Source organism: Euleptes europaea, chromosome 6 (genome assembly GCF_029931775.1).
Source record: "Euleptes europaea isolate rEulEur1 chromosome 6, rEulEur1.hap1, whole genome shotgun sequence".
NCBI lineage: Eukaryota > Metazoa > Chordata > Lepidosauria > Squamata > Sphaerodactylidae > Euleptes > Euleptes europaea.
The window spans coordinates 71,224,121-71,251,591 of record NC_079317.1 but is presented as its reverse complement, the minus strand read 5'-3'; the positions used below and the strand labels follow the sequence as shown (position 1 = coordinate 71,251,591).

Sequence of the window (27,471 nt, the reverse complement as noted above, 5' to 3'; positions counted from 1 at the left end):
AGCAGCCCCCTGGAATCCCTGAAATGTTGGTGCAGAAGGTCCCAGGTTCAGTCCCTAGCATTTCCAGTTAAAGGGTCTAGGTAGGTAGGTGATGTGAAAGACCCCTGCCTGAGACCCTGGAGAGCCGCTGCCAGTCTGAATAGACAGTACTGACTTTGATGGACCAAGGGTCTGATTCAATATAAAGCAATTTTGTGTGTGCAACTCCCCACGTGCTATTCGTCAGGGCAGCCTCATGGACGCAATTGACAGGGTACAGTAAACTATAGGGAGGAGGAGCAAACTGAGCAAAATTGATCCCACTTCCCTTTTTCTTATGGAAGAGGATCCTTTGATCCCTAGCATAAGGGATCATAAGGGGCTGCTGGAGGAAGGTGACAGCAAGAAACACTTGCTTCTGTGAGCACCCATGTACACGTAATTTGTATGATCCTACCCATGATAAACAGTTGGGGCCAAAGCCCAACTGAATTTACATATTGATGCATATACATGATAAATCTGTTACTCTTTAAACATTCCAAGACTGACTTTCTTGTGTTAAACTGACATAGCTGCTTCTAAGTAACTTTATAAGTTGCTTTGCATTTGATTACAGCAGTTGTGCTCTCTTCCTCTCTTAGGATTTTGAGTATTGCCATTACGTTAATCTTAGTGCTTGCTTTCATCGAACTCCCTTCATCGCTTACAATCACGTCAGATGTACGATATCGCTCAAAAGCCTGGGAGCCACCTTGTGGCCTGACAGAAAGCATCGAACTGATATGTTTCCTTGTTTTTATAGTGGATGCCTCTGTTAAGGTGAGTGAAGACGAAAGCATACATTTAATGCAATGCAGATAAAGAGGGCTCAAGTCCTTTCTTATAAGGGCTTCACTGTGCTTCAGTGTAGATCAGACCTGGTTCTGGCTCATTGAGGTTAGAGTTGCCAACCTCCAGGTACAAGGTGGAGATCTCCTGCTATTACAACTGATCTACAGCTGATAAGAGATCAGTTCACCTGGAGAAAATGGCCACTTTGGCAATGGGACTGTATGGCATTGAAGTCCCTCCTCTCCCCAAACTTCGCCCTCCTCAGGCTCCACCCTCAAAATCTCCAGGTATTTCCTGACCCGGAGCTGGCAACCCTAGTTGAGGGGTAGCAGGCAGACTGGATGTCTGGAATATTGCCCTATTTTTCAGTGGGTGCTCGGACCCTTTTTGAAAAAACAGGCACAGCAAAATGAACCATTCACTGTTTCCCCCCTAGAAATCTATTTTTTAAAAATCTTACAGTTACCTAACTTATATTAAAATGTGTATTGCCTCACCAGAGTTACCTAATAGGATGGGAAGAATTTCAGAAAACCAAGTGGCTGATGGCATATATTGTGGTGCTCATTGTGTCCCTTGTGGACTGGACTGCCTCAGTATCTCTTTCCTGTGGCACGGTAAGTTGTGTCGTTGCGTTTCATTCTGTGTGAGTGAGAGAGCATCAGGTAAAGTAACTGCCATTTTTAAAGAACTGGGGGCTGCAGTTGGAACTGCTCCAAAAATTTAAGCCCAGGTATGTTGTTGGAATGTTGCTCTCTGTGGTGAATGGGCTAGTTTGAGCCGTCTCGCTGTGCTCCGGGTTTTGTTTTTGTTTTGAAATGCTCCGAGAAATATCCCTTTTGATGTGTGCCTCTTCTCTGCCAAATGAAGAGCTGGCTATAAATAACTTTCATACAGGAAACTAAGATAACTGTATGCAGGAAACTAACAAGGATTATGTAATTTACTTCTTATTTAATAGCTTGTGCCAAGCTGAATGCCTTGCCAAGAATATAACCTTTAACTGATGCTTTGTTGAGTTTGTCGTAATTTGGATACGTTTGCTGGTTTAGTGCTAGAAGTTTAAAAGTTCCTAACATTGGGGATATGTTTAACTGTTTTCTTTTTTTTTTAAATCTTGGTTTGATTTTGTTAGGTTAGTTATTTAAAGCTTTTTTTTTTCAACTTTTCATTAATTTGTTCACTCTTTTTTAAAATTTATCCTGAAGAGGATCAATAGTGGAGAAGTGCTTGTTTGTTCATTCACTTGTTTGCATGTTCATTTTAATAGTTCCAATTTTTAAAAGGGTTGTCTTTCACCAGGCTGTGCCATATAAATGTGTACTTTATGTGTTTGCATTGTGTTTTGCAGGGGGGGGGGGAAATTGGGCAGCCCATTCCTGAAGGGGAGATGGATGTGCAGCAGCTGGGAGCGGTGCAGCCGCAGCGCCTCCACAGAGGCTTTCCTGCTGCCACAGAGAAAATAAAAACAATTTAAAATGTAAAATGTGGAAAATGCCCCCATAGAAAACAACGAGGTTACACCACCAAAAAAGGTGGCTTAGCAACATTGCAACTCAAGGGGGTGTTCCCAGGGTGAAAGGTGTTAGGATGCTGCCTAAAGACATCACTGCCCCGTGGAACGCCCCTCTACACACTGGCACGGGCTCCCACTTCCAGGATTTCACTCCTGGTGTGGCTGTGCCGGTGGCAAAGTCCCGCACAGTGACATGGCTTACTGTCACCACCGTGACTGCCCCCCATGCTAGTGTAAGTGCCCCTTATCCCAGGATAAATGGGCACTTAGCCGATGCGGGGTCAAACCTGCTCCTATGCCAATTTGCCCCCCCCCTTCAGGATTGTGCTCAAACAGTTTAATTTGACTGAATGGTGCAGAAGTAATTATTCCACCTGTTTAGATATTGATGTGTTTCTCATGACCAAATATAATTTCTTTTTCCAATTCTTAGACTGTGAGAATAAGACGATTCCTCCGGCCTTTCTTTCTCCTTCAGAACTCTTCAATGATGAAAAAGACACTAAAAAGCATCAAGAGTACTTTGACAGAAATGGGAGGGTGGGTAAAGTTATAGTAATTACTATTCAGTCAATAAGTAGTAGATATATAAATACTGTGCAGAAATCTCGCCATTCCTCCCCATAGTATGTTCCTATTTCTGAGGGGGTAAATGAAGATAAATCTGCATTTGACTGATTTGGGTCTAATTCTAGAAATGGGAGGGGGATGATGTTGGAGAGCAACCATGCCCTTTCTGGACAAGAGCCGGAAGTTGAGGGTGATCTGATAAGCACAGCTGAGGCTCTGTGAAGAAAGGAAGGAGCATTCTTCCTCCTTGAATGTGTAGCCAGAGTAAGGTAAACTGCTTATCCTGTGTTTTCCCCTTTTTGATTAAATTCGGTAGAACTCACCACTTTCCTCAGCTAAGGCTCTTTTCCTGGACTGAAAAACAAAAACAAAAAAGATTTTTGTTTGTCTGATGCGGTTTACTTGGAAAGAAGGACTATGGCATGTTTCCTCTTGCATTATCCTTGCATTTTAATGAAAGAACTAATGCTGACATTTATATTTTCTTCCTGACAGTGTTGGGCTGCTATTAGTTCTTCACCTGTGTCTTTTTACCATGTTTGGTATGCTGCTGTTTGCTCGAACACAGGTAATTATTGTGGATCTTCAATGTAGTGGTTGGTTGTCTGAAGAAGATCCATTGTCTTGTACTACTGTTTGAAATCTTCACTCTTTTTCCGATAGCATATCTTGCTGGTAGATATGCCAGAATTCCAGCATGTGCCTGTGTTGCCCCAAATATTGTTCACTGTATCCTATGCTGCCCATTATATTACAGCCAAGAGTGTACTTTATCAGTGGACTGTTGTCAGGCTGTTATTTGTACACAGAAGATTTGGTTCCTGTTCTGTTACTCTGCTCAATACGTCACTTATAAGATTGCTTTCTTAGCCATATCCATTGGCAAGATTCAGAGCAAACAACCAACAGCTATTTCCTCTTGAGTTATTATGCTATCTGTAATTCTGGTTTTCAGATATATTTTGCTTAATATTTAAGATCTTGCAATTAAATACCTGTATAGAATTTAAAATGGAAAATAGCTATATCTGGCCATCCAAACAACATGGGAGAGGGTTGTGGTTCTGTGGTAGAGCACATATTTGCCATGTAGAAGGCCCCAGGTCCAGTCCCTGGCATCTCCTTGGTCGTAGGTGATGTGAACACCTCTTCCTGAGACCCTGGAGAGCCAATGCAGTCTGAGTAGACAATACATTTTGGTGGACCAACAGTTTGATTCAGTATAAGGCACCAAGCTGTGGTCATTCCAATTTGAGCGCTTTTGAAAGATGCTAATTTAGACAGCACTGTGTATAATTGATCTGAGATGTATTTGTTTTATACCTGCCTTTTTCCCTAGTGTGGACACAGAGTGGCTTACATTTTTCTTCTCTCCTCTATTGTATCCTCACACCTACCCTGTGAGGAAGGTTAGGCTAAGGGTGTGTGACTGGCCCAAGGACACCCAGTAAATTTCCATGGCAAGCTTGGATTGGGAGTGAGATTCAAACCTGGGTCTAGTCTGACACTCTAAACACTATACCACAGTAATGGTTTCTAGAATGCTTTGATTTACATGCCAGCATAAACAGAGAGAGTGTAATCCATGTTTAGACGTATGCCTTGTAGTAATAGCTACATGCTTTGCTTCTCATGCTCATGCTCTTCACCACCCTCTCTGTTCTTAAAAATGTAAGTCGTCAAGACTGCTAGAAGAAATACTAGTAATTGGATTGTTTGTAACACTGTGATGTGTGATCTAGATCTTCTGTTGACCTATTATATCTAATACATTGTGTGTGGTATTGTGTGTGGTATTGCTGGATACTTGGTTTGTGTGTGGTATTGTTGTATACTTAGATTAGATATTGTCAGGCAGGGAACCTGCGAGAGCTCATGAGGAGAGGGCAAAACAAATCCCTCCCCACTGCCTTCTCTTCTACCTGTCTTGTGGTAGCTCCAGTTTCCCTTGACTGCCTCTCAAAAATGCCCTGTCACTCACCTACTAATTGCCCATTTCCCCAGGTATTTTTTTTAAAGACCTCTGTGAATGTCCACACAGGATCCTGTACTTTTAGTTGTGGGGGTTACCTTGTTTGTCTTATTTTCTGCTGAACTGGGCATTACCTTGGGCTTGCAAAAACATATACCCTAACCCTGAATGTCTTCCCCCTTGCAGATTTTTTGCTCCACTTGGTGGGGACACCCATTTCTATTAGATACGTTATACAGTTAGATTAGGCCTTAAGGTGGTAGGTTTGTGTGTAGTTCCTCGATGGTTTTTTTCAGTGGTGCTTTGCTAATGACATGCATTTCTGTGGCTAGGATGGCCAACTGGACAAGGAATGGAAGGGATATTTTCACAGTTTGTCAGATTCATGGACTACATTGCTGGTACTGTTGACAACTGCAAATAATCCAGATGGTAAGCATACCTTTCTGAGGTTGTTCTCCCCTCTCTTTTTTCTAGCTAACTAAATAAAATCATGACTAGCTAATTTTCTAAGTTTGAGGTAAACTGTGAGGTTCAGATTGCCTTTCCTGTAAATGTGAACTTAAATGTCCCCAGTTTCATTTGCAGGGCCAGTTCATCCATTATCTTAGAAGCATCTATGCACCCCACTCAAGTTCTATTTAAGCAGTAATTCTGATTTTATGTGTGCTCCGTGTGTATGCAGTTTCTAACACTTTCAAACCTGTTACACAGCGATGATGGCTGCATATTCTAAGAATCGAGCTTACTGCATCTTCTTTATACTCTTCATTGTGATTGGTAAGTTGCTTGTTCCTTTGAATAAAATGTTTAAGCAAGCCGTTAGATCTCGTTTTTTTCTCAGTATGACTTCAATTTGGCTTTATTTTTGATCTTGAGTTTTGAAAAAAAGACAGTTCTTAAATTGTATACTTTCTCTGTCTCTTACATCTTGGAAGAATAGCTTGAACTCCAAAGGCTTACCAGATTGACGATGGGTTGTATTGTTACCCTGCTGACTAAGAGTGGAATATTCAGTCAGCATGAGTTGTATCCTGCCATCACATGAGACTTCTCCATGCTTAGTGGAATTGTGCAGTATATCTGTGTGATGTAAATCTCTGTGACATAAAAGCATCACCTACTGATTTCTCATACAGGAGCAAGCTAGGGTGTGCTAGGGTGAACTCTGTATCATTTTGACATGCCACAACTGAAAGTTTAAAGCCTGTTTGCCTTCTAATCCCATTTCAATGAGATAATGAACCCCATCTCCATATATATAGCAACTGGCTCTGAATCTGAAAAAAATAAAACCACCTAGCTGAGCACTCCTTCGGGGGAAGGGGGGAAGAAAACCCTTAACCTTTTATATTTCTCTTCTCTGTCCTATATTCTGCCCTCAATTGCAGCCTTTCGTTAGAAAAGAAGAAAGCCATATTAGGGTCTTTAAAAATCTTCTTGCCCTAGTCAGATTTAAAATACAGATGTTACTCTTTTATCCAAGCCAGTTTTAAATGTCTGCATGGTTTTAAAACGTGGTGTTTACATCCATGGTAAAATAGTTATAGCACATGGTTTACCAACATCTCTTGCAAATTGTTCCAATTGTTGCACCTGAGCCATTCAGATGATGCTCTGGATAATAGTATCTAGGAGAAGTTGATGGAAGTCTCTTTTCTTAAAGGGAACTTGGTTCTGATGAACCTGCTGACGGCGATAACATACAATCAGTTTCGTGGCTATCTTCTGGTGAGTGAAGCCCAGCTTGCTGGATGCTAATCATGCTTTTTTGTAAAATGTTCAGCCTAATAGGCAGTAAATATAGGGCTCAGGCAACTACAGTTTTGACATAGGCCCTTGTCATAAGAACATAAGAAAGGCCCTGCTGGATCAGACCAAGGCCCACCAAGTCCAGCAGTCTGTTCACATAGTGGCCTCTAGGAAGCCACAAACAAGACGAGTGCAGCAGCACCATCCTGCCTGTGTTCCACCGCACCCAAAATAATAGGCATGCTCCTCTGATACTAGAGAGAATAGGTATGCAGCATGACTAGTATCCATTCTAACTAATAGCCATGAATACCGCTCTCCTCCATGAATATGTCCACTCCCCTCTTAAAGCCCTCCAAGCTGGCAGCCGTCACCACATCCTGGGGCAGGGAGTTCCACAATTTAACTATGTGTTGTGTGAAAAAATACTTCATTTTATCTGTTCTGAATCTCTCACCCTCCAGCTTTAGCAGGTGACCCCGTGTTCTAGTATTATGGGAGAGGGAGAAAAACGTCTCCCTGTCCACTCTCTCCAAACCATGCATACTTTTATAGACCTCTATCATGTCTCCCCTCAGCCGCCTTCTTTCCAAGCTAAACAGACCTAAGCATCTTAACTGCTCCCCATAGGACAGCTGCTCTAGTCCCCTAATCATTTTGGTTGCTCTTTTCTGCACCTTCTCAAGCTCTGTAATATCCTTTTTAAGTGTGGTAATGAGAACTGTACACAGTATTCCAAGTGTGGTGTCACCATAGATTTGTACAAGGGCAGTATGATATCAGCAGTTTTATTCTCTGTTCCTCGTCTAATTATGGCCAGCATGGAATTTGCCTTTTTTACAGCATCCGCACACTGGGTTGACATCGTCATTGAGATATCCACTACCACCCCAAGATCCCTTTCTTGGTCTGTCGCTGCCAGCACTATCTCTCATTCACTCACTCTGCTGCTTCTCCCTAGTGCTGTCCCACAAGATTTAAGGTGTATCCGTGGGTTTTTCCGATGTGACAGCCACTTGCTGGGAAGAAGATTATCTTTGGGAAATACTTACATGATTGATTCCTTCCCCAGCATGGATTCAATATTTACATGTACATTGTAGCCATATGGTATCGCACTGCATCAGAGTTGTTCCCATATATTTACTGTGTATTTGTGTACTTGAAAAGACAACTGTGTGTTCTAACATGAAAATGTGAAAAAATATGCAGGCGTTTCCCCAACCAATATATTAACTGATCATTGATTATATTAACTGCAGAATATAAATATTGCTATTACAACCCCAAAAGTTATTTAATTTATACCAGAAGATACCTACGTTCAGTTTGTTACCCACTCTGGAAGTGATACAGCTTTTGGAATCTGGTGTTCCTACTTGCTGTGAAATGCATCAACTGCCAACATTGTATGAGATTTTGGCTGTTTTCAGATATCACAATGCATTCTGAGTTAGGGTGATATCTCAGTGCAGGCTGGCCAATAAATGGGTTTGTTGGTGGATGCTAAACTGAAATTCAAAACCATGGTCAATATGTGGCTTGTTAACTGTGGTTAGTACTGACTGTGGTTTGTTATGATGCCTAAATAGAGAAATCATAGGATTTTTTTCATTACTCCCTTCCCACCTCCTGCAAGCGCGTGAAGTGCTATCAAGCCCCAGCCGACTTATGGCAACCCTGTAAGGTTTTCAAGGTAAGAGACTAACAGAGATGGTTTGCCATTGCCTTTCTCTGCATAGCAATCATTGTGGTCTCCCATCCAAGTACTAACCAGGGCCAACCCTGCCTAGCTTCTGAGATCTGACAAGATCAGGCTAGCCTGGGCCATCCAGGTCTCGGCTACCTCCTGCATACCGAGGTGGAATCACAGAGCACCAGAAAATCTTGTTGCTGTAGCTGCAGTTCTGAAGACATAGCTCACCCTCCCCATTTTGTTTACACCTCCTCACCCTTATGACTCACTAACCTTCAGAGAATTTAGGCTATCTGCAGGGGAAATTGAAAAGGTGGTGGGACAAAAGATTTTGTTTTAATCCCAAGCTTTTATTCAGTTTGCCAACATGCCCAGTATAAACTGCACCACACAAGACACACTTCTACTTTCAGAAGCAGTACACAGCTTGTCTAATCTGCTATCATATCTTTTCCCTCTAAGGAAGAGCAGCCCCTTCAAACACCCCCTTATATTCCAGGGGAGAGAGAGAGTGGCCGGGGCAAGATCCTGTCTGTCTTTCCAGTTTTCTGTTTTCTTTCTGAGAGAAAACAAGACTGGGAAATGTGGAACATCACACTTGCAAGGAAGAATGAGTTGGGGGGGGGGTCGTTTGTTCATTTTAGGGAAAGCAGTGAAGTGGCTGGTTAGAAAGAGGAGGGTGACTGACAGTTGTCAACCTAAAGTGAGGAGGCTTGTCTTGCCCTAGGCTTTTCTCTTCCTGGTTGTTGCAGATGACCAGTCATACATTGACTGCATGTGCAGTGAGGTTTGGCCAGATTAGCAATATGAAGGAGTTTGGAATAGTATCTGGGGATTTTCCTGAGATAGCAGGCGAGTAACAGACAAACTGGGATTCCCGAACACACTGCAGCTTGATATGTCTTATCAGGTAGACTAATCAGGGTTTGTGGAACAAACTGTGGTTTAAAGAAACCATAGTTTATTGCGATGTCAGAATACATCTTATGACCGAGAGCATATGCCTTCAGAGTAACAGGTATCAGGAATTTGTGTTTGCAAGTAAGTCCAGAAGTTACTTTACATAGTAATAGAATCACTGCAGTCCCCAATGAAAAATGAAGGACTCTGCCAGTATGTCCAAAGAAAGTAAATAGAAAAGGACCATAACATTATTTAGGGTCAAAAGGTTGCAATTATTGAGAACAAATAGGTGGCTGAGGCTCCCTCTTCATAACACAATTTCTATAGTCCTCTTTTCAAAGTGGACCTTGTTTTTCAACTTTATAGAATTCCATACAGTAGCTCTTAGCGTTCCTTATATGTTAAATTTTGATCTGACAACACTTTCTCAGCAAGTGGCTTTCACAGTGCTGCAGTATCTGCGATGCTGCTGTTTTCCTTCACTCACCAGCTCATCCTTTCCGGATACCTGAAACTGACCTCCCTTCTTTCCCCAAACACAGCGCTCTTTGGAAGGGAGAAGGTTGCTTCTTTTGCTGCTTCCCTTCAGTCTGTTTGATGGACAAGACTTAGGAGCTAAATTTTCTTTAGTACAGGTTTTCAAAGGCAACTTTATACCTTCTTGCACTTTTTATAAGATCTTATTTAGTAGATCTGGTCTCTTAAAAGTACCTCCCTTTGCCTTTGACAAGGAAAGAGTCTCTTCACCTAGCCAGGCCTCCTTTTCCAGAACTGCCTATTATGGAAACCAGCCTGATAGACAGTGGGTGAAAGGAGATGGCTAGAAGATGTTTTTCAGCCAATGGAAGGCAAATTTGGTAAATTTCTCTGGGTATCTGAACAAAAGGAAATTCTGCAAGCTGTCATGCTGTGTTAAAGGACTCATTCATCATGCCTTCATTTATTACCACATTACTCAATGCCTTCCCACTCTCTGATAAGTATATGAACTGCCTCCAGTCAAGAATATTTTTGGTAATGCTGTGAGGAGATGATAGCTTTATCTGTGATCTGTGACAACTGTATGATCATGCAACTGATCTTTTGATACTGCAGTCATGGAGTAATGAATGTACGTGTATGAATTAATTCATATTGTTTTACTAAAAGGATCAAGCATTACTGACAGATTCCTGGATATTATTCCTGGTTGACGCTGCCGTCATCTGAATGATGTAGGGTTAGGTAGTCTTCATATCCCTTCTGGCCAGACTAACCAGTCAATTCTGGCAGTAACAACATTTATGGTATTGGTCTTCACTGGTCTCAACCTCCAGACATTTTAGTAAGCTTCAATTGCAGCAGGAGTATAAATCTATCAATGTAGATATCTTCAAGGCCAGAAGCTCATGATGAGTTTTTTAAAAGTTTTCAGCCTTCCTGCCTCAGGCCTTATACTTCAATTTGTGTTGTGCTTTTTCTTCATTTTGAAATGTCGAATCCTGTCTTCTTCCCTATTCTCCATGCCTTTCTGCTATTGTGCTTTTTTGAGGCTATTGTTTCTTCTCTTTTTTAGAAATCGGTGCAGACCTCATTTTTCAGGAGACGTTTAGGAATCCGGGCTGCATTTGAAGTTCTTTGTTATCTGAAAGAGACTGCTGTCAATAACGATGTGTAAGTAAAGAACATCTTAAACAGTTAATGCTGTAGTGAACTTTTGCAGATCGCACAATGGGGGTGGGGGGAGACGAGCAGGAAGAAGCTTGCTAATTTCCCATCGCACATTTGGTTTTGTTTACATAGTTTGTGTGTCCCAACTTGGACCCTTTTACAAGTAGTGCGGAAAGTAGAAATGAATTCCCACTGTAAGAAAGCAATAATTGAGGTAAGAACCACATTTTTATTTAAGTAGCAGATTTGTTTTGGATTCATACTAAAAATTTGTTGCCTTTTATGACTCATGAAATCTGCATGTAAATACCTGTTTTTTTCCAGAGGCTTAAGTCATATCCTCATGGAGGGGGGCTGTCATCAGCTCAATTTCAGTCACTCTTTGATGAACTTGACAGAGAATCGGTTAAAGAGGTATCCACTTGCTTATCATTCATGCCATTTTGTATTGATTTCTGATTGCTAGGCAGGGGGCCTGTTCAGACACTATTTTACCGAGAAAGCAGTCAATGTGGAAACAGTGGGAGTGACTCAGAGATCTGCCAGGCACATACAGGTAGAGTATCCTTTATCCGGACATCCCATATCCAGACTGATCTGAAAACCGGACCCTTCAAGCCAGCATGCAGGCAGATCCGTGCTGCTTGCTTGCAATGTTTCCTCTCACCTCAAAAATAAAATACAGTGTACACTGCATCATGGGTGGAGACTGCAAGCCTGCTGTTGTTAGTTTGTTTGTTGTTGCTCTTCTTTAACAGCTGATACAGGTATTCTGGTGAGACAGTTACACCTTTACTTTCTGATGGTTCAATGTACACAGAATTATTAAAAATGTTGTTTTAAAATTACATTCAGGGTATGTATATAAAGTGTATATAAAACTTAAATGAATTTGGGTCCCATCCCCAAGATATCTCGTTATGTATTTGCAGATATTCCAAAATATTCCAGTAGACAGAAAGATCTGAAATACAGACCACTTCTGGTCCCAAGCAGTCTGGATAAGGGATACTCAACTTGTAATATATTTTTGGTCTGGCCTGTGATTATTTTATGTAGGGATCATCCTTACACAGTCAGATCCCTACCCTCTAATCTGAAGATGGACCATAAAGTTGGGGAGATCCCACGCACAGAGAAACACAAAGAACAGCCCAGTTACATTCTGTACATGGTAGGATAGAGGGGTGGTAGTGTGAATCTGACTCTTGCTTCCTGTTTGAATCGGTTTAATGTGCTGAAATGTTTATCCCACCCCTCCAAAAAAACTGTTTTTCTTCATGCTTCACAATAAAGCCAAGTAGGCTCTATAGTTGTGATTGTTATTTTCACCACATTTATCTCTCTCCCCTGCAAGTATGCAAAACCTCCAGTTGTGTTGGTCCTTGCCTGTGAATAATTGAAGTAGGCATGGTTAATGCTGGGTAGAGCTGAAAGGAAGTTACTTGCATATAGTTACTTGTATATTTGTATGAATAGTTAAGAATGAAGCTCTGTACCTCAAGATGTTCCTGTTGTATTTTATGTGCTCTTGATTGCTTACAATGCATTTTTTTTCATCTTCTGGCTTTCAACAGTCCTGAATCACTAATTTGTTTTGTTTGTTTTTCAATTGACCTTTTGGGCATTGGGTTTGAGCCAGTGCAAAATTTTCACCTGCACTAGAACTCTTGCAAAAGCAGAAATGCAAGACCTTCCTGACCTTCTCAGGCAGGCCATTCCATAAGGTGGGGTTCACAATGGAGAAGGCACGTGTATGGACGGTTGTTGGTTTTGCCCATTTGTGGCACCTGCAGAATGTTTCCAGCCACAGACAGTGTCTCATGAATTCATGAAGAGCTCAAGAAAAAAAAAAGGAAATCATATTCTTATGGGGGTTCTTATGTGCTCTCTTTCAGCATCCTCCAGCGCCAGATTACGAGTCACCTTTTCTACAAAGAATCCAGTCTGTCTTTGGTCACTGTTACTTTGAATATTTAGGAAATGCTGTAGCTCTAGCAAACATCATCTCTGTTTGTGTAAGTAATAATGTTCTGAATGCCTGATCCTCCCCCTCAGTTAGTTGTTTTAAAACTATGGTCTTGCACAAAGTACAAATAACATTGTTTGTTTTCATAAGAACATAAGAGCCTTGGTAAATCGGACCAAGTGTTGACCTTCTTTAGCATTCTGGTTCCAACTGTGGCCAACCAGATGCTTTCCAAAAGCTTGCAAGCAGGGTATGAAGACTGCATACTCCCCTCTTTGTTTTACCCCAGTAACTGATATTCAGGTATCTACTGCCACAGATCCTGGAGGTTTCATTGAGCTCACAAGTCTAATAGTTTTGATAGGCCTAGTCTTCATGACTTGGCCTCTTTTTATCTTTTAACATTAGGTAAACTTTTATCTTGTTCCTAGAGCTTACAACATTGAAAGTAAAGGTAGTCCCCTGTGCAATCACCAGATCATTACTGACCCACGGGGTGATGTCACATCATCATGTTTACTAGGCAGACTTATGTTTATGAGGTGGTTTGCCATTGCCTTCCCCAGCCGTCTGCACTTTCTCCCAGCAAGTTGGGTACTCATTTTACTGACCTCGGAAGGATGGAAGGCTGAGTCAACTTTGAGCCCCTACCTGAAACCAACTTCCGTCGTGAGCAGAGCTTTGACTGCAGTACTGCAGCTTACCATTCTGTGTCATGGGTTTTCTAGATGCTTATAACATTAGCCATTATAAAATAAATGTTATATAAAATAAATGACTAATCCTTTCTGCATGCTAAGCTGATGCTGTACCACTGAGCTATGGCCAGTCCTCAAAGGTGCTTTTTTTGCAACCAGCTTAGGATCTTATTGGGGAAGGGGGCCACATGGGAGGAGTATCCGAACATTGGCTTGGGGTAGTTTTTTTTTACCCTGAACCAGCCTTGAGTGGGCAAGTCTATTCAGTGTTTGGGAGGGACCTTTTCAGAAACTTCATCACTTCCCTCTTATCTTCATTTGGTCTTGGAAGCCATGTGAAAGTATACCAAAAATTAAGAACCATTCTTAATTCTTAATTAAGAAGTCATTCTTGATAAATTATTTCCAGTCAGTTAGCTTTACATACCCACCACTCTGAGCGACTCAATAATGCATAGATAATAAATGGGGAGGCTGGTTAATGTTCCTTTTGGTCTGATAACTTTTAGTACATTGCGTGTGTTAAGTATGAGTTCAGAACAGCTTTAGTTTGAGCACTTTATAAAGCTGTAGTTGAAAAGGCTTACCACCTGATAACTAGTGGCCATTTTTTCTCTCCAGGTGGTCTTGGTAATAGATGTGGAAAAGCCACCGGCTGTCCGGGATGACTTCTTTTTAGGGGTAAGACACGCCTCTGTCCTGTATGGCGGTTCCTGCATTTTGTGTTTTAAAAATCTCAGTTCTTAATTATATTTTTAATTCTAAATTTTAAGGTTATAAACTGTTTCTTCATTCTCTGCTACCTGCTGGAAATGTTATTGAAAATATTGGCATTGGGATTAAAAAGATACTTATCTTACACAAGGAACATCTTTGATGGAGTTCTGACTGTAGTTCTGATGGTGAGTGTCACTGAATAACTTCTGTTCTTACCTAACTGAGAGGGTTGCTGTTGATGTTTTGTTGGCTTGAGAAGACAGCGTAAGACAGCAAATGCTCACTTGGTCCATGCTGTTCTCTCTAAACTGACAATAATTTCTTGTTTGTAATGAGATGATAGTCCAAATACCTCTGATGCTATTATTCAAGATTAAGGTATAGGTTCTTCTCCTTGATTTGGTGCTACTCCTATGGAGTATTTAACCAGTCTGGAAATTCCTAAACACCGAAGAGCCTTTACCTTGGCCAGATGTCAAGCCCTCTCTTCAGCCATTCAAGAAGATCCTATATGAGGAAATGCCCCTGTGGTTCCGGATCCATAGAAACTTTAGAACATGTCTTGTTTTATTGTCAACATTATACAGCTATCCGAGAAAGGTTTATCTCACCAATAATTCACAAATTCTCTGGATATGCGGGACATACCTACATTCCGACTCTGTTACAAGATGTAAACTACAATATAACATATTCAGTGGCTAGGTTTTGGGCTGCTGCAATGGATGCACGGCGGAGGTGGGTCCGCGCCAATCCACAGTCCTGAAATGAGGGGTGACAGCTCTAATTATATGTGTTCCCCTTTTACTGAAGTGATTTTATTCATGTTAATAAGTGAAGCAGTATGTTTTTTTCTGATATACAGATATTCTATATTTATGTAAACTGGTGCTTTTATAGGTTACTTGTGCTGGTCATTGACCGTATTAAAGAATGCCAATTCCTACCCCACTTGCTGTCACTTTTCAGTCACTGCAATATAGATAGCGTTATAAGTCTTGAGTTATATACTGCTATGTTGTAGGTACTGGTGTCTTATGTGAGGCTCACTGAAGAATGGTACTGTGCTCTAGTTTGTATATATCCGCTGCTTGTGTTAGGAAGACTGCATAGCTGAGGATTCAGGCCCTGCTGAGGCCCCCAATTCTCTGGGCCTCCAGAGGTGCCCACTAGGAAAGGCTGCAGTCCGCTTATCACTGACACAACCATTGTAGACTCTGCTTCCAGTTTATCTTTGCTGGGAGAAAGGTGGGCTTATAAATATTTTAAATAAACAAAAGTGTTTATTTGGCGTGAAGAGCTGCCGACCAATATTCCAGTACGAAGAGGGGGCTTGTAATGATCACAGAGTATAATGGGGAAATGGAGGGAAGAAAGGGATAAACCTGCTCTGTGTGTGCCCACTTACAGACAATGCCTTTTGCTTCCCTAGCTTTCCATTCCCCCATTAAACTCCCTGATTAAGCATCCCCCATAACCTCTCCCCTTTACATTCTTCCTTCTCTCCTTCCCACCCACCTACCAATCTACCTTTTATCTGCTCTCCATTTACATTTATTATTTATTTCATTTATACCCTGCCTTTCTCTACAAAGTGGATACTAAACAGATATTTTCCTCTTCTCCATTTTATCTTCACAACAACTCTGTGAGGTAGGTTAGGTTGAGCGTAGATGTTTGCCCAAGATCACCCAGTGAGCTTCCATGTCAGAGTGATGATTTGAACCTGTGTCTAACCACTGTACAACGCTGGCTTTCATGGAGTGGCTGCTTTCGAACAGTAGCAAGCAGCCAGTCCTGAGTGAGTCATGCAAGATGGGTGGTAGCAAGTTGCCCCATACTTGCTGTCAGGCCTGGCCCCAATGTGTCCTCCCTCAAAAGTCAAAACAGTGTTAGAAAGGGCCTGCCCCCTCCCCCTGCCTCTTAGTGACAGGGGACCAAGGCTTGAAGGCTGTTAACACTGATATGGTTGCCTAGAAAAAACCACTGGGGACATCTGTTTCTTAAAGCTATAGATGCTCCTTTTGTCATTTTGGGTTTTTAACTTCTTCCCCATGTATTGCTATTTCTTTAGATTTCAGATTTTTCTGCTAACCACAGGCTTTTTCAAGTTTGTAGAAAGATCTGTCTTGTATGTCCATGACTCCTATTGCCAGATTTATTTATCAACAGATGGGGCCATGTTGATAATTATATTGATGAGCTGGTGTATAATAATTGAAGGTATAGTACTTCTTTTGTTGGGCGAGGAGAAAAGAAACAAAAATTGAGATTGTGTTACTAGTTACTAGTTCCTCCTCATAAGTCCTGTTAATACTTTTAGACTGCAGTCTTAAGAATGCTTTCCTAGGTGTAAGTTCCATTGAATAAAATATGACTGACTTGTGATTAGACTTGCTTGTGATTGCTCTCTAATTCTAATTAAAAAAATTATGCTAGTTTTATAACTTGAGCCCTTTATGAATTTTTGGGCCCAGTATAGCTTTCCCTTTTTTTCAAAGGTTTTGGAAGTGTCAACATTTGCTGTATATGGATTTCCTCATCCAGGCTGGTATGTTTTGTTAATAAGCTATCTAGTAATTACTGGTATTTGGCATGGTACTTTTTCCTCCAGTCCAGTTGCCTTCTGCCAGAGATTGTGGCCTATCTTGCAAGTGCCTTTTCTGTAGAGGGAAGGAGGATTTTTCCATCTGTTTAGTAGCAAGTATGTTTAAAATTGGGTGGGGAGGCAGTGGTGCATAATGGTGAGATTCTGGATTTCACAGTAGGGGGAATCCCTTTGTAGAAAGTAACAGGTCTAGAAACATGGGGCTTTGCATTGCAGCTAATAGATTACATTTCTCACATCTTTTAACAAGGGACTTTCTTGAAAAATCTGCTGTTATTTTTTATTGATTTTTTAAAACTTAGGATAGAGGGTTGCAGATATGTACTTTGAAAATTATAACAACCGGTTGTGTTTTGGCTGAATCTTGAAGTTAGGCTTATCAGTGTGACCTGAAGATGAATGAAAGTCTGAGCACTGTTATTACATAAAGCAATGTGGTCTCTTGTTCCCTTTTTCAGATATAATATCTGTGATATTGTCATGGGCATCTTTCTCAACCAAGGTTATGGCCTTAGATAGCTAGAATTTGCTACATTAGTCATGTACTTTTTCCTAGGAGACCCGAAATGCAGGGCTTGTGGTCTCTGTGGGACATGGTGCGTCTGGCAAACATGCTGATTGTGTTCAGATTTCTGCGAATCATTGCCAACATGGAGGTACGTTGGATTTGATGTTGTTAAAAGTTGGTAGTATTTCTACCTTCCTCCCTTTAAAAAATATTGCTTCATGCGTTTAAGAAAAAAGTCCTCATGTTCCTTTATCTTTTTCCAGTTCATGTCTGTAGTTGCCAGTACGCTGATAGATCTGGTGAGAAATTTAAGAGCCTTTGCTGGGATCTTGGTGGTAAGTGGACCCCAAGATTGCTACCCGTCTCCTTTTACATTCCATCTTACATAAAATAGCTTTGTCAGAAAATATCTGCAAATGGAATACATGCATACAAAGTTGAGTAATCTTAGTGGAATCGGTACAGTTGATCAGTTTCAGTTAATCGGATAAATCTGATAGTACCTTCCCATCTGTACTGAGTACATGGGTTGGATCCCATGAAGGATTTTTGCAGAAAGAAGGAGTTTCTGTATGTGGAGTCCGACTTCCTTGCCTCCCACCCCTGCAGCCCAAATGCTCCCCAAAATGGACCTTCTGGGGGACAGAGTACCCCCAGGAACATCATGAGGGGAGTTGGGAGGTCTGCTGAAGGTAGGGGGATATCAATGAAAATATCTCTTCTTCTGTCTGCGGAAATCCCCCCTGAGATCCAACTCATTAGCCTAATCCCTAAGAGCAATAATAGGTGATTATTTGAATGAAGCACATTTGTATGAAATGAGACACCCTTGAGGAGAAACTTCCCTGTATTAGAACTTCTGTAGACAACACCGGATGTCAATCAGATATTCAGTGCTAGTAAATTAATTACTTTATCATTCAGAAGCTCCTTCACTGATTTTCAGGTAAAAGCTGAATCAGACCAGAGTCCTTTTGTTTTTAGAGTTTTAAATAATAATAATAATAATAATGTGCTGTCAAGCTGCAACCAACTTGTGGTGTCCCCTCATGTGGTTTTCAGTGCAAGAGATGAGCAGAGGTAGTTTGCTATTGCCTTTGTCTGCATAGCAATCCTGGTCTTCCTTGGTGGTCCCCCCATCCAAGTACTAACCATGGCCAACCCTGACTTAGCTTCTAAGCTCTGATGACCTCAGGCTAGCCTGAGCTATTCAGCCTGCTAAGAATAATTAATACATAAACAATTTTGAGTTCTCTTAAAGAGTGACATTCCACCTCTTGGTGGATTTATGAACTGCAAGGTGAAGATGATCTCAGTTTGGTAAGTCATGGCCAAATTGCACTGGGGAGTTATATTAGATTGCTGCAGCCAAAACAACAAAGGGTCTTATGACACCTTAAAGACTAAAATATTTATTTTGACATAAGCCTTTCTGTGTACGAATCCAGAAGCTGTGAAAAAGTGGGTTCAGGCTTATAAATGTTTATGCCACAATAAATTCATTTGACTTTAAGGTGCTACAAAACTCATTTTAATCTCCACAGTAATTCATGAGGCTTGTCTAAAACAAGAGTGGACCCCATAATCTTACTTCGGTCAATAAAGAGTTTATTTTGTTCAGATCAAGGCCAGTTACAATAGAAGAACAGGGTTTTTTTGTGTGTGTTTTGATTACTTCTAAAATGAAAAGAACTCTTGATTTTTGTTTGGACATGTTGTTGTTTGGGAATATTGTGGGTAAGGTTAACTTCCATTAGATTTGTTTTAGTTCACATTTTTTCTAGGGACCTGTTACAAATGGTTAGTTTTTAGGTCCAAACTACATATTACACCTACCATGTGATTGCCACGGGGACTTGCTGACATCGCCAGCTGTGAGTTCTTCATGGGAACTCAACTCAGAAGTGCTGCCGGGACCCAGTTTGGATCAGGACCATGGCACACGGGGTGGAGTGGCCCTTGCCTTCCTACTGTGTCATTTTCCTGACCCAAAATAACTCTTGCTCTCTTAGGAGACTCTGAGATTACCTACCCATCTCCACTTTTCATTCTACAGTCCTCAGTGTATTACATTGGTTATCTGAACATTTTGGAATTTTTTTGTTCAGTATATAATTGCACAGTGATGCCTAACACATGTGGTTTTCCATTGCTCTATGAATGACAACAAGTTTTTCCTCCTCTTTGGTGGTCAACCAACTTTTGGCTTCATATTTCATTACTGGCAGGACAGAGTGCCTTTCCTCCCTTCATGGACAGTTTGTCATCCAACAGAGGCCTTGTTGAAATCTGCCCATTCTGACTTTTAAAATAAATCAGTGCAATCGCTGAACATCAGAGCACTGAGAATTGTAATGTGATGTTTGGCTGTTTGGAAGAACATGAAGGGTGTGCTGCATGAACACAAAGTTTTTTTTACACACGTGTGTTCTTGTATGGATGTGAATGGATTAGTGGTTTTAGAACTTTGGGCAACAGCCCTCAAAGGGTTTAATCAAGAGCCACTTCAGATATTCAGGAAGAGCATTTGATATTGTCCTAGAACTGTGTCACCTTAAAATGTGCACGGGGAGAGTATTGCATGAAGATCCAGTCATGTGTCCTTCCTAAAAACGCTGAATGATCCTGAAGTTGTGCAGTTACTTCAGGAAGACTGCTATTGGTCAAAAACTTAAGGATTTGCTACCTTCACTGCTTCCTCAGGGAGATTAAAATATGAAATTTAACAAATATTCTGTTCTGCCAAACCCTGGATTTGAAAACACGACGATATGTTTTTACTTCTTAGTTTACAACGTGCTAAATTTGCAGTAGAATGCAACTGATGCTGATGTATTCTTCTCCAGGTGATTTTCTATATATTTGCATTACTTGGCATAGAGCTGTTCAAGGGGGCTGTTGTTCCTGTGGGCAATATCAGGTAAGAAGGTTGTTTAAATATCTGTCCCATGCTGCCAGTCTTGTTTGATCTTGGAATAAGAGTAGAAGCCATGTTGCTTCTGTGTTCTGTATAGCTCCTAGCACAGTGATACAATGGGAATATTAAACAGCTGCTTTGGGCCGCCTGGTTTTTGATACCAACTGCAATGATTGCAACTAGCAATCATCTGTATGTCTGTTCCACTGAGGTGTTATGTGCGGTTGAATAAGGCCTATTGGATCATTGAATATAGTCCCCTGTCCTGAAGTTGGATATTCTGTGCAGGAAATATCTCCGGTAGATGCCCACCCAACCATTTCTTGAAAAATTTCAGAGGAAGATATCTTGCAGCCTCTAAAGACACTTTGATCTATTGTCAAATAGATCTTGTGGTTAGTGATGGTGGAGCCTACCTGAAAGCCATGATGTCTAATCCTCAATTTGTGGGCCTTGGTTCTGGTCACTTTGAGGTAAAGAAAAATAATTTAGTATACACTATGAGGTGTTGTCTTTCATTACTATTTCTTCAAACCTTAGCCTTGGAATAGAAATTGTCGTTAAGGACACCTTCATACATGCTGAGTAATATACTTTCAATCCACTTTCAGTGTACTTCACAATTGGATTTTACTGGTGAAACACCAAAATCAGCTTGCAAACATTCGCTGAACTGGATTGAAAGTGCATTATTCAGCACATGTAAGAGTTCTGTGTTACCAAGCTTTCAGGCGCCTTGTGAATTCTTTATTTAAGAAACATCGGATAACTATAGTGAGCATATTAAGCTGCCTTCTACTGAGCCAGGTCTGTCAAGGTCAGTCTGGCCTATTAGGACTGGCAGCGGCTTTCCAGACAGAGGTCTTTCATATCACCTACTACCTGATTCTTTTGGATAGAGATGCCAGGGATTTAAGCTGGGACTTTCTGCTTGCATAGCAGATGCTCTGCCGCGGAGCCATGCCCTGCCCCAGAACTTCATCTTATCTATGCAATGCAGGATTGGAAGGCAATGTTTAAATAACATTCCTTTTGCAGTGCTGTGAACATGACATCTGGTAACACCACCTTCCAGTGCGGCACTTTTGAACAACTGGAGTATTGGCCAAACAACTTTGATGACTTTGCTGTGAGTGTGTTCATTTTGGTCACTGTAGCTGTATCGATTATCAGTTTACTTGCCCCCACCCTCCACATTTTTTTCTCTTTTCTAAAAATCACAATTCAGAATATTGCTTATTGGTGTATTTATTGATTTTTTTTTGTCTTAGGCAGCAGTGGTGACTCTGTGGGATGTGATGATTGTGAATAACTGGCATGTTTTCTTGGATGCGTATTCCAGGTTTACATCTCCGTAAGTAATGGGCTGAAACTGCATTAGGCAGACATTCCTGTCTCCATAGAACATGGAATTCTCAGTCTTTCTGAGAGTAGGTCTCCCAAATCAAGAAGATACTTGCGGCTTGTGTTAGGGGGTTGGGTGAGCCTGTTTTGCTGAAATGTGGAGAACTCGCATGTAGCAGAAACCTAGCAGTGAGAGATGGCCTTACTATTGCATGGGAAAGACACGGGGCTGGCTTGGGAGCCAGTGTAGTGTAGTGGTTAAGAGCGGTGGACTCTAATCTTGAGAACTGGGTTTGATTCCCCACTCCTCCACATGAGCAGCGGACTCTAATCTGGTGAACTGGGTTGGTTTCCCCTCTCCTACACATGAAGCCAGCTGGGCGGCCCTGGGCTAGTCACAGTTCTCTGAACTCTCTCAGCCCCACCTACCTCACAAGGTGTCTTTTGTGGGGAAAGGAAGGGAAGGCAATTGTAAGCTGGTTTGATTCTCCTTAAAACGTAAAGTCGGCATATAAGAACCAATTCTTCTTCTTCTTCTGTATCAGACTTGAACATTTGAGTTGTCCATTCGCACTAGCAGTGTAAATGTTAGAGGAGGGAAGCCAAGTGAGATCTGCATTTCAGCTTTCATGAGCAGGGAATTCCGGGATCAATATGTGCCTGGTTATGGAATTTGAAGAGGAGTGTTCTGTGGGTTTCCTCCTCTGAAGTTGTGGTGTCCACTTGCGTGTAGGCCACTTGTGAGTCTTTCCTTAGGACCAGGACACACTAATCTGGAATATTAGACATGAGTTTGGAGTAACAGGCACAGCTTGATTTTCTTGTTTCCCCCCCCCTCTAATTGTTTTTCTTTCCAGATGGTCAAAATTGTACTTTATTGCCTGGTGGCTGATTTCTTCCGTCATGTGGGTCAATCTGTTCATTGCGTTACTCCTGGAGGTAAAGTTTGGGTCACCACTAGAGGCAGAGGATTTCATTCACATAATAAGAGTGCCTGTGTTATGATCATGCAAACCTCTTAAAGAATAAATGGGGCAGAGGTCTGTATCAGGAGGTTTTTATCTGACACTCTGTTGTTAGGCTTCTCTGAATCTTAATTTTCACTTTGAAAAAGAGCTACTGGGGCTCAAAGATGTAGCGAAAGGTTAAAAGGATTAGAATGAAATAAGCAAATAAAGTCTGGGACCAGTCTTCATATGCACTGAGGAATTTCCTATGTTGTTTTTCTAGCAACAGTTTCTCATATTATGTTTGGGCTCTTCCTGAAGGTTCGCTGAGTTTTTGGAATGGTTTGTCCTCTTTTTTTTCTAAAAAAAAGTTTACAACAGGATCTCCTGTGGATACCTGACCACATGCACTGGGACTTTCTGGGTTTTGCTTTCTGGCTATAGTTCAAAAAGCATTGGAAGACCACATTCTGGAATGAATTTTTTTTTGTGGGGAGGACAATGGTCTATATGGGGAAGGCTGCATCATGAAGTCTGCTATGTGCATGGAAAGCTATACCTGTTGCCGTATGAATGATGTGGTGAGCAGAGCTGACACTGAATAGTTTCTGGGCTGGGCTAGCACAACGGTCCTCAAACAGGAGCATCTCTGGCTACAGATAAGGTTGTACTTTGTGTATAGCAGCCACAGCACAGTCAGAGCTCATGCAAACAATGCACGGACACAGGCAGGATAATGCTGCTGCAGTCGTCTTATTCGTGGGATTCCTAGAGGCACCCGGTTGGCCACTGTGTGAACAGACTGCTGGTCTTGATGGGCCTTGGTCTGATCCAACATGGCTATTCTTATGTTCTTATGCCTTTGTGGATAGATCTGAAGTCTGCACATTTGCATTATTTTGAGATCATTCTGTCGTGTTACTTGGGCACAGGTTTTTCCTATCCATCACAAGCATCACTGAAATTTCTCTGAATAGTTGACTATAGCAAAGAAACATTGACCTTTCCTTACTGTAATGCCTGCACTTTCCCCATATCGGTGCAGTTATTGGCTGTTGGTTATGCGGTATTACCTTGCAAGTGACTCTTCAGATGAGCCTCAAAAGTGATCATGCAAACCTCTTAAAGAATAAATGGGATAGTCAGGTCCGAATTTCATGGATCACCTGATGTGGGATAGTCAGGTCCAAATTGCCTGGATCACCTTATGTTGTCTTTTGGATGGTTCAAGAAAACTACTTGCATGGGCAATGTGGTCAGATAAGGCAATCCACGAAACTTCCTGCAGTAGCATCAGTGAAATCAAGAAGAGTGAATTTCCCAGCATGCCCAGTTTATAGAAGTTGCTGCTGGAACTTCCTACGAATAGTTTTATCTAATAGAGATGTCACTCACATGTTAGTCCACCTACCCAGGAAGTATTTTGTGCAAGTAAGTCAGCAGGGAGGACTTCTTGAAATAATTTTTGTTCCATTCTTTCTTAACTATAGAACTTTATTCACAAGTGGGATCGTCGCAACAATCCGGCGTCTCTCTCAAAATTTGAATACCAAATGACAGTGGAACTCTTGTTTAGGTGAGCAGGCTATGTAGGGCCAAGGGCATTTCAGCAGGGTGTGTGTGTGCTTAATTTCATTACTGAGGCAATTCTTCAAAGGCTGGGTGAATGGTTCTGCCCTCAAGATGCAGAGCTATTAAAGACTGTTTTTTAACACAACTTTCCCCTTTTCCTTTATCCCTTAGAAGCTCCTTGATCCATTGATTTTGAGCAGCATATATCTAATGTTTGAGGGATTTAAGGACTGAAAAAAATCTTGCCACTGATAATGTAGCCTTGGGATCCCTGTCAGTAGAAAAGGCATTATGTCAGACACAGAGGCATTAGATTTATATGTTAAAAGGGGAGAGATATAATGTGATTGAAGTTCCTCATAAAAGCAGCATTCCAATTTAACACAACTGAAAATTGGCTGCAGTTTGAGTTTAGTGAATGTTACTCCTAGTTGTATAGTGATGAGGCCATCTTTTCTGTAGTGTTGCCAGATTAGAGCCTATGTCAAATTCCACTACGGAAGCAGGGTTGCTACTTTTTTTCTGGCAGGGTTCCTAAGCATGTCAAAGATTCAAGATACAATCTTAAATTGTAATGATTATAAATCCTTTTTGTTGTAACCAGCTAGATGAGAACTTCCCAAATGAAACAGTATTAAAGATGTTGTACAGACAGTTTCATGACTTGGTGACTCCTCTTATCCCTCTGAATTTAAATAGAGAGTAAAGTGTCCGCTTGAAATGTAGAATGTTGTTCATACTATTGTCGAAGGCTTTCACTGTCAGAGTTCATTGGTTCTCGTAGGTTATCCGGGCTGTGTAACCGTGGTCTTGGTATTTTCTTTCCTGACGTTTCGCCAGCAGCTGTGGCCGGCATCTTCAGAGGAGTGAAGATCTGAAGATGCCAGCCACAGCTGCTGGCGAAACGTCAGGAAAGAAAATACCAAGACCACGGTTACACAGCCTGGATAACCTACGAGAACCGTTGTTCATACTCTTTGCAAGGAAGTGTGGGATAGTCATAGAACACTTTCTTAGCATGAAGTACATACACATTTGACAGACTAAGTGTATGTCAGTGTAATGGTGATTAATATTATTTGTTTATTTATTTATTTCCAAAATTTATATTGGGCCTTTCTGTCCTCATCAGGATCACTCAGATGGCTAACAGACTGAAAACATACATAATAAAAATATATCTTAGAAATCATTATAACTAAAAAACCCACATCATTAGAACAATTAAAACCCCGTTAAAATACACATACAATACAATAAAATACACATACATAAAAATGCTAAGCATAGGGCAGGAAGGACTGATCACTAGTGTGAGATAGTGCTGAGAGTCATCCACGTATTAGTGACAAACCAACCTCCCGATGATTTCACCCAGCGGTTTCATATAGATGTTGAAAAGCCCGGAAGACAGAATGGAGCTTTTCAGCATCCCACAGGCCAAAGGCCAAGGAGCTGAGTACCAGTCCCCCAGCACCACCTATGAAACCAACCCTCTAGGTATGTCCGGAACCACTGCAAATTGGTGCCTCCTAGTCCCAGCCTGGAAAGATGGTCCAGAAGGGTACCATGCTCAATGGCATCAAAAGCTGCCAACAGGTCCAGGAGAATCAACAGAGGTGCACTCACACTGCCATCTCCCAACACAGGTCATCCACCATGGCAATCATGGCTGTCATAGTCCCATAACCCATCTACACTGGCTCCAGATTTATTTCCAGGCACAATTCAAGGTGCTGACCTTTAAAGCCCTATATGGTTTGGGACCAGCATACCTCAAGGACCACCTATTCCCTTATGAACCTACCCAACCACTATGGTCATCTTCAGAGGCCCTGCTTTAGGTGCCCCCACCTTCTGAGATTAGGTGGGTGGCAACCCAGGAGAGGGCCTTCTCAGTAGTGGCACCAAAACTCTAGAACTCTCCCCCCAGGGAGATTAATTGGTCTCCTGTTGCCATTTTCCGCCAGCAGATGAAGACTTTTTAGTTTCAGTTGGCATTCCTTCAGTGATCCTTCCTTCCCGTCCATTGTTCTTAATTGTTCTTATTGTTTTTTTAATGTATTTTAGCTCTGGTTTTAATTGTTTTAATTATGGGGTTTGGGGTGGGTTTTAATAGTTTTAAATGTAGTTTTATTGTGTTAATTTGTTAGTTGACTTGGTATGGCCCTTGTGAAAGCTGAAAGATGGGACACAAATTTTGTAAAATAAAAATAAATAAAATAAATCAGGCCTGAAACCAGACTGGAAAGGGTCAAAGCAATCTGCCTCGTCCAGGAAAGCTTGAACTTGTCCAGCCACCCACTATTCAATCTCCTTGCTCAAGAATGGAACATTTCAGACTGGGTAGTAGTTTATTGATATCTCCTGGATTCATGGTAGGCTTCTTTAGTGGTGATGCAGTGCAGCCTGTTTCAAGGCTGGGATAACCACTGCTTCTCTCAAGGAAGCATTAACTATTCCTCAGACCCAGTCATACTGGTGTGGCAGCAGAAGTTGTACTAGTAGTAAAGGTTTGTGCAGAATCTGCATTGGGACTTCTGCTCCGATGACTTCTAATGGGTCCTGTTCTGTCATTGTAGGGATGTTTTGGAAGAACCTACAGAGGAAGAGCTGATTGAAACCCTTTATCAGCATCCACATATGGATCTACGTAGGTGATCCCTTGGAGCAAACAGCAGTTGATTTTTGCCACACCTGTGTGCAGGTTTTACAGCTGAATGAAAGAGACTGCAGCTCTTTTTTGAAAGGAGTGTTTCGTCTTTGGCTTTAATTTTGAATTGTTGCCTGCAATATAAGATCTTAAAGGATCAACATCTTTTTTGTTTTTTAAAAAAAGATTTTAATTTGAATATGATTTTATTTCCACTTTTTAATGGGACCGTGGCACTGTCACTTTAAAAGTCTGGAAGACAAATTGACAGAGCAATTAACTATTTTTAAGGAAGGGAAATGTATGACAATTACATTGCACTTTACAATGGAAACTGTGGAAGTTACACAACCACTGCATTGGCTTATTGCCAATATCTATTTTGTTAACACTGTATATAACTCCGCTGACTTTTGTGGCGTTCATTGTTTGCTGCGCCAAGAACAGTGCCTTGAGATTTAAAAACAGTTTTGGTAAATCCAGGTGATTTTTTTTTTCAATAGCAAGAAGAGTTTTTATGCTTAATTTTGGAATTGAAATAAGAGGCTGTCATCCTGACCATACTATATCGTATGCTCACAAGTGGTTAACCTCCAGTTAGCATGAAGGATAATCACAATCATCCTAGCCTTGAACTCAAGGACTACTCTTGTTTTTGTCATTTGG

The 27,471-nt window shown here is 41.3% G+C and overlaps 1 protein-coding gene across 1 annotated transcript; it reads left to right on the top strand.

The window, feature by feature from the left end:
* The first annotated feature begins 754 nt into the window (after positions 1-754).
* On the top strand, positions 755-26,896 carry TPCN2 (two pore segment channel 2). Its single transcript, XM_056851336.1, has 21 exons — positions 755-801; positions 1,314-1,430; positions 2,763-2,869; positions 3,395-3,467; positions 5,204-5,303; positions 5,586-5,651; positions 6,538-6,602; positions 10,778-10,875; positions 11,005-11,086; positions 12,771-12,890; positions 14,161-14,220; positions 14,313-14,441; positions 16,758-16,807; positions 17,421-17,520; positions 17,636-17,707; positions 20,219-20,292; positions 21,328-21,418; positions 21,561-21,643; positions 22,491-22,572; positions 24,071-24,156; positions 26,735-26,896. The coding sequence occupies exons 2-21, from the start codon at positions 1,359-1,361 to the stop codon at positions 26,811-26,813; spliced, it is 1,689 nt and encodes a 562-aa protein (XP_056707314.1). The 5' UTR covers positions 755-801; positions 1,314-1,358; the 3' UTR covers positions 26,814-26,896.
* The last annotated feature ends 575 nt before the right edge of the window (positions 26,897-27,471 follow it).

Coding starts and splice junctions, on each gene's coding strand:
- TPCN2 (XM_056851336.1), top strand. CDS start 1,359: ATGGCATATATTGTGGTGCTCATTGTGTCCCTTGTGGACTGGACTGCC. Junction 12,891..14,160: donor CAAACATCATCTCTGTTTGT/GTAAGTAATAAT, acceptor TTTTCTCTCCAG/GTGGTCTTGGTAATAGATGT. Junction 17,521..17,635: donor GAATCATTGCCAACATGGAG/GTACGTTGGATT, acceptor ATCTTTTTCCAG/TTCATGTCTGTAGTTGCCAG.